Below are 12,204 nucleotides of genomic sequence, written 5' to 3' on the forward strand. Positions count from 1 at the left end.
TTTAAAAAAAAATGTAAGAGCGTGAGCATTTTCAAACTGTTTCTTTTAAAGCAGGACGTGTCCACACTTGTTCGCAGAGCCTTCTCGGCGAAGGAGGGCGTTTCGTTTGGCCAAAATCAGATGCCAAGTTGCCTTGGCAACCGCACGCTTGCGGGCCATGTTTGCCTCCCAGCCAGAGGAGGGCCTCGGGCAGAAGGAAGGGTTCCATTCAAGGAGCGAGGCTGAGCCCGTGAAAGGCTGGGATGAGGAAGCGGGGAGGGTGGGACGCAGAATAGCCCCTACTTCCTTACATTATTTAGCCCCGAGGGGATAAATATCCCTGATGAACTACAGCCACAGGGTGAAAGGACCACAGTGCTGACTGTGACTGGAGGAAGGAAGGGGGAAAGAACAAGCGCCAGCCATCAGCCTTGGGGAGAACCTTCCCGCTCTGGGCCACTGTCCCCCATCTTCGATTGAGGATGTCCGCAGTGCGTGTTGCATAGCTAGCACCCATGTAGACATCAAGGGAGGCACAGTGGCGTTCCATCCGTTCTCAGCGTGTAGGTTTTCCTTCCCAGGGCCTCTGCCATGGAGCTGTGTCTCGTGCTCAACGGCGGGCAGTCGAATTTCCGGCACTGCTTCCTTCTTTCCTTCTTAAATGTATCAATGAGCCCTGGCTGGCTTGGCTCAGTGGGTAGAGCATCGGCCTGTGGACTGAAGGGTCCCGAGTTCGATTCCGCTCAAGAGCATGTGCCTGGGTGGTGGGCTCGGTCCCCAGTAGGGGGCGTGCAGGAGGCAGCCAATTGATGATTCTCTCTCATCATTGATGTTTCCATCTCTTTCTCCCTCTCCCTTTGTGCTAGGGGCAGGGATCTGACAAAAAAGAATTACTAAGTAGGCTGAGGGGTAGGGACCATGGGAGAGAAAAATGGCTAATTATCTCGCTAAAAAAGCAATGTGTTATGATTGAACCCAGCCAGGTGAGACCCTGCTCGTAAATTTTTATTTTTATTTTTTTTTATTTTTTTTTGCTCGTAAATTTTATGTAAACTTTTTACCCTGCCAGTACCAGGAACGGCTAATGAACCGCTTTGCAGTTTGTTTTTTCTTTTTTAAAAAAAGACTTTGTAGTGTTGCAGATAAAAGGTCTTGCTGTACTCTTGGTCTGCACTGCAAGCTGTGGGCTCTTACGGGAAGGACACGGCTGGCAGTCAGCTGGTCAGCTTAATAAAGTCTCTTAAAATTTAAATTCTGAGTCGGTGGTCTATCTCGCTGAGCTAACCCATAACACCTTCCTCTCTGAAATCAATAATATATATATATATCTCAATGGCAGTTCATCTTATAGTCCAGGGACTTTGAGGTGCTGAATTGCTGTCATAAATGGCAAGGAGGCAGTGCCCATTAGAGCGGAGACCCCAAAGATGGTTTGTCGGTTTCCACATCAAACGCACAGGCAGTGACACCCGCACCCCCGCCCCGCTCCCGCCCGCCCCGAGGTTGGTGTGAGCTGTTGGGGACTCTGTTTGGGGCCAGGAGCGACTGCGTCCAGCACTCCGGAACAAGGCACGTCCCACTCAACACCCACCTGCATGTCCCACAGCCCTCAAGCCGCCCCAGCGGGCAGGGCCAGGAGGGCGGGGAAAACAACACACAAATGATGTCCAAGGAGCGGGGTCCCAAGGCTTCCGCTCTGAGCACTGTGTCACCCACCTGTGCCAACCGCAGTGCCCACAGCACAGCCATCATCCCTCCACCTGCCTTTTCAAAAGACCTTTATCTCCCTGGCCCGTTGCCAGAACCAGCGACAGAATTTGCAGCGTCTGCTGCAAAAGGAAAATGGGAGCCTCTTGTTCAAAAATCACGATGAATTTCAAGACGCAACAGGAAAGCATTAAACGGAGCACAGAGCCCCGCTGGGCCTGCCCGGGGGGCACACCCTTGCTCCCTCTTCCCAGGCGGAGGAAACGGAGGCAGGAGGCGTGGGCAGGTGATGATTACCTCAAACATCAGGCCGTGCTTTTGGCAGAAGGTCTGCACTTCGGGGTACGCGGTAGTCTGCAGAGCTTCTCTCTCCGCATCCATATCTGCAGGGAACGACATGGAAGGTGTTCGACGGAAGAACCCAGAACTCTCCCCTGGTCCATGGCTCTGATGTTAGCTTCATTCCCTCCCACCCAGGCTGAGGCCCTTCAGGGGAAATCAAAAGATACAAATACATGAGGTCAACCTAAGGAGACAAACCCCCTGGACTGCCCGGGGCTTCCCAGGTACTAGCACTAAAAATCCCACATCCCAGGAAGCCCTTCGCTCCCAGCTAACCAGGGTGGGTAGTTGCCCTGGGTTAGGGCTGCCAGATAAAATACAGGATGCTCGTTAGAACTTGCATTTCAGATAAACAGTGCATAACTTGGTAGCATAACTATAGCCCATTCCACACACCATTTGGGTAAATTTGCATTTCTAATAAACCCTGTTCAATTCGCACTTCAGCTAAACAACAAATAACCTGTTCGATTAAGTGTGCCCTGTTCCAGGCAATATGTGGATACCTGTGCATAGCTGATAACCCAGTTCAATTTGCATGTGAGATAAACAACAAATCATCTGAAAGACTGATGGGAACCAAGATGGCGGCATAGGTTAACGCCTAAATCATCTGTTACCATAAGGGATAGACTTACAGAAAACGATTATTCATTGTTTATCGGAGATGAAATTTAATTGGATACCCTGGTTTTATTGTTGTTGTTGTTTGTTTATTTGTTTGTTTTTGCTAAATCTGGCAGCCCTACCCAGCGTAAACCTGGATTCTAAGACCTTCTCCACCCGACTTCACCATGTGGCCTTATGCCAAATGTCAGGCTAGCCTCAGTTTCCCCCTCTGCTCTTCAGGGCTGCACGCTCCCAAAGTAGAAAAACCTCCTCTGGTCGCAGCAGTTACTGATTTTTCAGCACTCACCACGGGCACTCAATGAATGTTGGTAGACCCACCGAGTCTACAAGTACTTAGTGCAACATAGGTTTTGAAGAAGCTTTTGTTTTCTCCATAGGGCCCGGAGGAGGTCATATTAGTGTCTTTAAAAGGCCTCCCAGCTCTAGCCGGTTTGGCTCAGTGGATAGAGCCTGCAGGCCAAAGGTTCCTGGGTTCGATTCCGGTCAAGGGCGTGTACCTTGGTTGCAGGCACCGCCCTGGCCCAGGACCCTGGTTGGGGCGTATGCAGGAGGCAACCAATCAATGTGGTTCTCTCACATCGATGTTTCTCTCTGTTTTCCCTCTCTCTTCCACTCTCTCTAAAACAGTGGTTCTCAACCTTCCTAATGCTGCGACCCTTTAATACAGTTCCTCATGTTGTGGTGACCCCCAACCATAAAATTATTTTCGTGGCTACTTCATAACTGTCATGTTGCTACTGTTATGAATCGTCATGTAAATATCTGATATGCAGGGTATATTTTCATTGTTACAAATTGAACATAATTAAAGCATAGTGATTAATCACAAATACAAGATGTGATTATATATGTGTTTTCCGATGGTCTTAGGCGACCCCTGTGAAAGGGTCATTCGACCCCCAAAGGGGTCGCGACCCACAGGTTGAGAACCGCTGCTCTAAAAGCTCAATGGAAAAATATCCTCCTGTGAGGATTAACAAAAACTAACTAACTAAATGAATGAATAAAATAAAAGGCCTCTCAAAGCCACTGGTACAAAGAAACTGCCCAGATCCTGCCACAGGAGCTGACCTCAGTTCCGATCTTGTCGCGCCCCCTCCCCTTCCCGTGCCTGTTTCATAAATCCCACAGGTTATTTACATTTGTCCATAAAACATCAACTGGGAAGTTTCTTTAGACCTAGACGCGGCTTAGGTCAAGGGCACAACAGCAAATGAGACGTATATAAATGATGCCGTAGGCCACAGCTGGCCCCTCCTGGCTTGGGAGAGCGGGTGGCTAAATCCTCAGGAATCCTGTGAGCCAGTTGTTGGCACAGCCATTATGAAAAATTAAATGATCTGACCGTGCAATGGAATACATTATAGCAAAGGCTATAAGAGATCACAAGGACTCAAAAGTCATCACTTCCGAATCATCTGACCACATTTGGCTGCGAGCTCTGCTTGTGGGTTTGTTTACGGCTATTGCCTTTGTAGCAGGAAAAGAGAGGAGGGGACCACTGCCCAGTTCCTCCCCACTCCGTGTGTATGCAGTCACACTGGCAGCTTTGAAACTGACCGTGGGGGAGGACTTACACCACAGAAATTGGCAGACAGTGCAAATCAGATGTTTTATGTGGTTGTGGTTATTGTTTTACTTTAAAATTTTTGAAGAACAGGTTATTAAACTTTTGCCAGAACACCTCTCTGTGCAGTTTTTGCCCTGGTGGAACTCATAGCGTAGGGGGGTAAGCCAGGCATTCAACAAACACATAAATTGAATAACTATAGCGTTTGGGGCCTGGGGCTTCACGGGTTCCAGGACCTGCTGGGACCCAGTGTGACTACAAAGCATAGGTGAGGGGAGGATCCTATGAGATACAGTTGGGGAGGTGAGCAGGGCCGTCACGCAGGGCCGAGGGAAGACCTGGCACTCAGCCTAGTGCATCGTGCATTCACCACAAACGTTAGTTGCAATATCGGTTGCCACTCATAGCAACTCTATCAAGCCAGGCTCTGAGCCTGGATAGTCAAAGCAGAAACAGAGAGTCTGGGATGCTCCCCTTTCCCGTTCCTACATGGGTCACTGGCCGGGCTGCATTCACATCCAGGTCTCTGAGGGGACACCGTGAGCCCTGCCCATTGCCTGGCACCCCCACAAGTGCCCCTGGCTTCTAAAACCCAAGCCCTGCCCTGCCCCTTACCTGAGACGGTGGAGCTGATGAAGATGGCCACACTGTTGGATGGAGGCTCTGGGAGGGGGCCTGCCTGACCCTGGAGAAGCCGCCGGCGGGTGCCTGGGCTGAGGGGGCCCGCGTTCATGCTGTCCACCCACCTGGACGATCTTCCCCCGGGACGGGGACTGGATCTCAGACACCTCACACCAGTGGCCGAGTGGCCTTCCTGGGAGGCCAGCCAGGCAGGGCCATCAGGAGTGGGGTGTGTCTCTCTCACCCTCCAAGGCCCCCTCAGTGACCTGCAGCCCTGTCCCCTGCAGGGTCCCTGGGGAACTGAACCAACTGCTCCCCGCTGCTCTGCTTGGCCTGCTAACGCTAGTGGCTGGACATTGGATTGTGACCTCTCAGCCAAGGTCCCTGGATGTCGGCTCCTCCAGGCACGGAGCCTTTTGCCCCTCAACCAACCGACTTCTCGCCCTAAGAGCTCAGCAGTCGCCACAGCAACTGTGGTTTCTTGGCGCTTGGCACTGGGGCCCAGGGACCAGCCAGCCTCTCGAACACCTGGGTCCCCCGGGGCTCCATGAAAGTTGAGCTTGGGCCCAGGTGTGCAGAGGGAGCCTGCAGGATGCTGGGAGCTGTGCCAGCCCTGGCAGGGCAAGCCCAAAGGATGAACACTCAGAGGGACTCCCCACCCACCGGTCCTGCGCTCACCATTCCCTCCAACAAACGTCCAAGCACCTCGTGTACTATTTAAACCAGCAGTTCTCAAGCGGGGACCATTCTTCTCCCCAGGGGACACTGGCAATGTCTGCAGACACTTTGGTTGTCATGACTGGGGAGGGGAGCTATTGGCATCTAGTGGGCGGAGCACAGGGATGTTGCTGTGCCTCCTGCAGGGCACAGGGCAGAGGACAGCACCACCACAGAGAATCCTCTGTCCCCTAATGTGAGCAGTGCGAGGTGGGAGGGCTGGGGGAAGGAATGGAGAAAGCAGCTTTAAATAAACTCATCAGATCTCCTTGCCTGCAGGAGGCCTGGGGCTGAGGCCAGCTGTCTTTGATAAGAAGGAAGATTAGCCCTGGCTAAGGTTTGGCTCAGTGGATAGAGCAGCAGCCTGTGGACTGAAGGGTCCAGGGTTCAATTCCAGTCAAGTGCACATGCCCGGGTTGCGGGCTTGATCCCTAGTAGGGAGTGTGCAGGAGGCAGCTTAACAATGATTCTCTCTCATCATTGATGTTTCTCTCTCTCTCTCCCTCTCCCTTCCTCCCTGAAATAAATAAAAAATATATTTAGTAAAAAGGAAGAAAGGAAATTAGCAAGTCTCCAGGGGCAGTTAGGACCCTGCCCACATCAAACTGATGAGCTCTTAGAAATAAGCAAAAAATTCCACTCCCAGCAACATGGATAGACCTCAAGGGCAGTGTGCTAAGTGAAATAAGTCAGACAGAGACAGACAAGAAACTGTGTGATCTCGCTTACATGTAAACTCTAAAAGGGCCAAACTCAGAGACACAGAGAGTAGGGGAGGTAAAGGAAATGGGGAGATGTTGGTCGAAGGTTACCAATTTCCAATTATGAGATGAATAAGTTCTATTAAAATAAATAAATAAATAACCACAAAAAAAAGATGAATAAGTTCTGGAGATCTGATGTACAGGATGGCGATCATAGTTAACAACACTGTATGATATACTTGAAACTTGCTAAGAGAGTAGATCTTAAATCTCACCACAAAAAAAGAAAAGAAATGGTAACTATGTGATAAAGGCTTTAGATAACCTACGATGGTAACCATTTTGTGACATATAAGTGCATCAAGTCCACACGCCGTACACTGCAAACTTAAATAATATTACATGTTGATTACATCACAATGAAGCGAGGAAAAAAATAAAAAACACAGGCTGTATGGCCAGGGGAGAGACCTTCTTGCGATTAGACCTTATTGAAAATGCCCTGGTGATCTAAGTCCTGCCCGCCCGCCTGTCAACGTTAATAAACCGCAGACAGAAGGGAGCTATACCTCGATGTCCATGGGCCCGGCGGGAGTGCCGTCTCCTCCACTGCCTTCCTGGAGGATTCAAGCAAGTGACCCCTCTCCCAGGACATCAGCTGCATGGTCTGTGGAACAGGAGTGAGGACCATTCAGGGGCGGGCGAGGTGAGGACGGTGAGGCGCTCCCTCGGGGCCAGCACAGGAGGAAGCACGATGTGCCTGGAAATCAAGACGAATGCCAAATGCCCGTGATCAGCAGAATGTGCACGGACCCTGGGAGACGGTATGTCAAGTCCCCACTTGACCTGCGGGCACTCAAGAAATAGGAGCATCAGTTCAACCAAGTAGTTGGAGCTTTTTCATACCTCTTCCTTCTCTGCCTCAACTTCCCTTCCCTGCCTGGTCCATTCAGGGAAGACCCTGCCGCTCTGGGGCCCCCGAGTCCACCCTGGGTTTCGGGGATTCACTAAAAGGACTCACAGGATTCAGAAAAAGCTGTTTTACTCGTAATGATGGTTTGTTGCAGTGAAAGGATACAGATTAAGAGAGAGTTTCAAGGCCTGGATCAGAGGGAAACGTACTTTTTATTATACAGATGCCCCTTGACTCAACGGTGGGGTTAAATCCCAATAAACCCATTATAAGTGGGAAATATTTTAAATCAAAAATGCACTTAACGTCACACTGTAGAGCAGGGGTCCTCAAACTACGGCCCGCGGGCCACATGCAAATACAAATATTCTATTTGTTCCTGTTTTGTTTTTTTACTTCAAAATAAGATATGTGCAGTGTGCATAGGAATTTATTCATAGTTTTCTTTTAAAACTATAGTCCGGCCCTCCAACGGTCTGAGGGACAGTGAACTGGCCCCCTGTTTAAAACGTTTGAGGACCCCTGTTATAGAGTATCTGTTGTCCACCCTCATGACCACACGGCTGACTGGGAGCTGGGCTCCCAGCCACTGCCCAGCTCCAGCAGAGAGTTTCGCCCCATGTTTCGTTTTCCCAGGAAAAGATCAACATTCAGGATTCGAAGCAGGATGTCTACTGAATGCATATCACTTTCCCACCGTCGCAAAGCCAACAATTTCTAAGTCAAACCATCGCAAGTCAGGGACCGTCCGCACAAGTTTTTACACAACTTAATGCTGGCCATTTAGCATATCTTGTTTTCATTTAAATGTTAGTAAATAACAGAAAGAATGTGTTCTTGGTCGTCTTTCAGAGCTCCAAAATGCCTCTTTTAAATAAGACAGCTGCACCTGTCTCTGTGATGTCCCCTTTCATTTTGTGAATGTATGTTTTTTTAATTATTATTTGGGGGTTTGGGGTTTTTTTGTCCCCTTTCTTTTGTAAATGTCTCATTGCTAAAACAAAGTGAGCTGAAAGGAGACCTTACGTGTAAGATTACGCCAACACTGGTTTCACGAAAAGATGAGCAGGCAGCTCCTGCTTAGCTCTGGGCGGTTATGAGGGCCTCTTGGAGGAAGCCACGGACACGCTCAAGGATACAGAGTGAAATGAGCCGAGGGAAGAGGCGTGTGGGCGGCCTCCGGGGAGGACCAAGCGTGAGCTTCTAGTTGTCCCCTCCCAGTGGAGTCGTGCGGACAGGGTTTAATTCTCGTAGCGACCAGTGTGACACCATGCACGGTGAACTGCAAACGGGGGAGCTCACCCAAGCCTTGATGTCCCGGGTGTAAACTGGGTGTTGATCATACAGACATGGCGGACCTCAGTCTTCAGTCCCTCCAGAGTCCAGTTCACACCGCCTGGCCCAGCACCCCTGGTATACGTCAGAGTGTGAGCGTCGATTACCTGGCATGTCCCAAAGTCCCCAAGTTAACAAAGACCCTTATCAGTCAGGTTATTTCCAGGGCTTTCAAGGGACACCTCCCAGGAGCTGGGCAAAGGCCAAAACGTCCCTGTGCAGGGTGTGGACAAGGGCGAGTTAGTCCTTTGCTGCACCGACCTGATGAACGTTGTGATGCGGAGTTGACTGTCACCATTAATGGATGAGGAAACAGGCTCAGAGTGAGGACTTTCTCACTAGCCTAGAAGCCCAAGGTTGGGGAGCAAACACTGCTATCCCTCTCCTCCAGGGACCTCCCGCCCGAGCCTGGCCATCCAGCCACCTTCCCACAATCCACCCAGACCCTCTGGTTCAGTCACACTCTGGTGACCTCTCCTAGGCCTCAGCTCTGGGCCTCAGTGTCCGTCTAGGGCAGTGGCTCTCAACCTGTGGGTTGCGGCCCCTTTGGGGGTCGAGCGACCCTTTCACAGGGGTCGCCTAAGACCATCGGAAAACACATATATAATTACATATTGTTTTTGTGATTAACCACTATGCTTTAATTATGTTCAATTTGTAACAATGAAATTGGGGGTCACCACAACATGAGGAACTGTATTAAAAGGTCGCGGTCTTAGGAAGGTTGAGAACCACACAGTTAAGGGCACGTACCTTGTTGCAAGCGCAGCGAGGGCTGTCCTGTGCACTGTAGCATGTGAACCGGCACCTGGCTTCAACTCACTGGATTCCAGTAGCCAGACCCCTCTCCCAAAAAGGGGTGCTCAGTAAATAACTGTCACATCACAGTAAATAGTAGGTGCTCAGTAAATAACTGTCACATCAACAGTAAATAGTAGGTGCTCAGTAAATAATGTTCACATCAGCGGGCTCATCCACAACTACCCGTCTTTCTCACCTCCCGTTTGCCACCGCAGACAACGAAGCAGGACTGGCCTTTCTGGGAAGGACTTGCCACGACTGCCTTCTGGGTTCCCTCGGGGGCTCCCGCCTCCCTCTCACTCCTGCTGGTGGTGGAAGGGCCAATTTGCAATCCTCTAGGGAAGGAGGTTGGAAAAGAATGTTTCTTCGGCTCAAAAAAAGTTGTGACCATCAAAACTATCTCCAGCTCTGGCTGGGTGGCTTAGTTGGTTGGAACATCTTCAACAGTAAATAGTAGGTGCTCAGTAAATAATATTCACATCAGCGGGCTCATCCACAACTATTCCCGTTTGCCACCGCAGACAACGAAGCAGGACTGGCCTTTCTGGGAAGGACTTGCCACGACTGCCTTCTGGGTTCCCTCGGGGGCTCCCGCCTCCCTCTCACTCCTGCTGGTGGTGGAAGGGCCAATTTGCAATCCTCTAGGGAAGGAGGTTGGAAAAGAATGTTTCTTCGGCTCAAAAAAAGTTGTGACCATCAAAACTATCTCCAGCTCTGGCTGGGTGGCTTAGTTGGTTGGAACATCATCCTGTGCACCAAAAAGTTGTGGGTTTGATTCCCGGTGAAGGCACATACTTAGGTTTTGGGTTTGACCCCCAGGTCAGGGTGTATATGGGAGGCAACCAATTGGTATCTCTCTCTTTCTCTCTTTCTCTCTCTCTCTCACTCTCTCTCTCTCTCCCTTCTTCTCTCTAAAATCAATAAAAACATGTCCTACAGTGAGATTAAAAAAACAACAACTATCTCCAGACATTGCCAATGTACGAGGCTCACTGTAATAACGCCTGGTTAAGAACTCCTGGTCTAACAGCTGATTTTCTTTAACCTCAGGGCCTTTGCACGTGCCATGGACACCCCATTCTTCATCCTTCCATGCCTTTCACATTTCAGCTTAAATGCCACCTCCCGAGAGGCCCTCCTTCACCCTCCCATTACTCAACAACCTCCCAAGTCACTCTGACGCAATCACCCTATTTTAATCCTCTGCACGGACTCACCACCAGCTGGTGTTTCTTCTTTGCTTGTTTGCTGGTTGTCTCTCCTGGAGAATGTGACTTCCGCAAGTGAAGGGCCTTGTCAGTCAAGATTGGCGTGCCTGGAACATAGTAGGTGCTCAGTAAATGATGTTCACATCAGCGGGCTCATCCACTACTCCCGTTTGCCACCGCAGACAACGAAGCAGGACTGGCCTTTCTGGGAAGGACTTGCCACGACTGCCTTCTGGGTTCCCTCGGGGGCTCCCGCCTCCCTCTCACTCCTGCTGGTGGTGGAAGGGCCAATTTGCAATCCTCTAGGGAAGGAGGTGGGAAAAGAAAGTTTTGGGGGCTCAGCGCTGATTGGAAGGCAAGCCCCTGGCAATCCTAGTCACTTTTGTCTGAGGTATTTCACAGGTCTCTCGCTGCCAATTCCCCCAGCAACTGGGATAATGAAAGAAATTATGTGGTTCTCAGGCCCTGGCTTCGCTGGGCACTTAGCCAGGCTTGGCAGTTAACTGTTGTGTGCCAGGCTAATGTAGCCAACATAGCAGATGCTTTTGTTGAGGGTCCGTGAGGCGTCAGCCGTTGGCCTTTGGCATCGGCAGTCCACACACAACCTGAGAGGCAGACGTTGTGGTCCTGTAGCACGGACGAAGAGATGAGGTCCAGAGAGAGAGACCCCTTGTGTGGGCCACTCTGAACTCGAGTCTTCTCAGCAGCCTCCTGGGTTGGTCAGAGAATGAAATGCACATGTACAGTGAGCCGAGCGCTACTCTGGGGTCATGCAAAAGGCCCAGGAAATGTTGGCCATGATTAATGACTATGATTCCCAGACACACTCAACAAGTGGCAGAGTCCGGGACCAACGCCGCCGGTGTCCACGTTCCAGCAAGCGTTAATAAAATCTAAGTCTCTAGAGCAGGGCTGCCCGTCCTTGGCACTGCTGACATTTGGGGCCGGTTTATGCTCTGGGGTGGGGCCGCCCTGTGCACAGTGGGATGTGGAGCAGTGCCCCTGGCCTCTCCCCCACTAGATGCCACCACTCCCAACATTGCTTCCTGTTCCCTGGGGGCAGAGTCCCTACCTCCATCCCCTGGATGCCAACCACTGCTCTGTCATGTTATATATTCATGTGACTATAATCACGTTGCTACATGTTGGGTAACTTTTTAACTTCAGGTGCAAATATACATACTCTCCAATACTCCCATGACCTGGGGACTCCAGTTTGCTATCCTGGCTCACTCATGATGGAAATCAGCTTCAGAGAAATTCAATAATTTGCCCGGCTGAACGAGAGTCCAACCTGTTTGTCGGCCATCTTGGGATCTATGGGTGTTAAAGAATGCTATGCCAAGCTTTTAAAGTGTGATCGTGGTATTGTTAGGTTATAAAAGAATCTTTATCTTTTGGAGACACATAACAAAAATATTTATAGAGTGATAAGGTCTATAGAACGACTGAGATTTGCTTAGAAATAATCCCAGGTGGCAAGGAGCATGGGGTGAGGTTGGCTAGGGGGTGATGGCGATCAGGGCTGGGACTCCGGGTCTCCTTATATGATTCTGCCTACTTTTGTGCATGAAATTCTCCGTAGTCCAAGTGTAAAATATTCTTCCATCTGTGTTCTTAGGGAACGGTCATGATCATTTTGTGCTGAGTAGGTGCAGAGCCCAGGGGATTTCCATG

At 50.3% G+C, this 12,204-nt stretch overlaps 1 protein-coding gene across 1 annotated transcript in view; it reads right to left on the reverse strand.

Annotated features, from left to right (window-relative positions):
* NWD1 (NACHT and WD repeat domain containing 1) overlaps positions 1-10,833 on the reverse strand; it is a 115,386-nt gene extending 104,553 nt beyond the window's left edge. The window contains exons 1-3 of the mRNA XM_006768436.2: positions 10,537-10,833; positions 6,840-7,030; positions 1,984-2,069 (exon numbers count right to left, since the gene is read on the reverse strand). Of these exons, the coding sequence (XP_006768499.1) occupies positions 1,984-2,067 (84 nt within the window). The 5' untranslated portion in view covers positions 2,068-2,069; positions 6,840-7,030; positions 10,537-10,833. The remainder of the gene's footprint in view (positions 1-1,983; positions 2,070-6,839; positions 7,031-10,536) is intronic.
* Positions 10,834-12,204: the final 1,371 nt, after the last annotated feature.

The sequence above is a fragment of the Myotis davidii genome, unplaced genomic scaffold (assembly GCF_000327345.1).
Source record: "Myotis davidii unplaced genomic scaffold, ASM32734v1 scaffold1203, whole genome shotgun sequence".
Taxonomy (NCBI): domain Eukaryota; kingdom Metazoa; phylum Chordata; class Mammalia; order Chiroptera; family Vespertilionidae; genus Myotis; species Myotis davidii.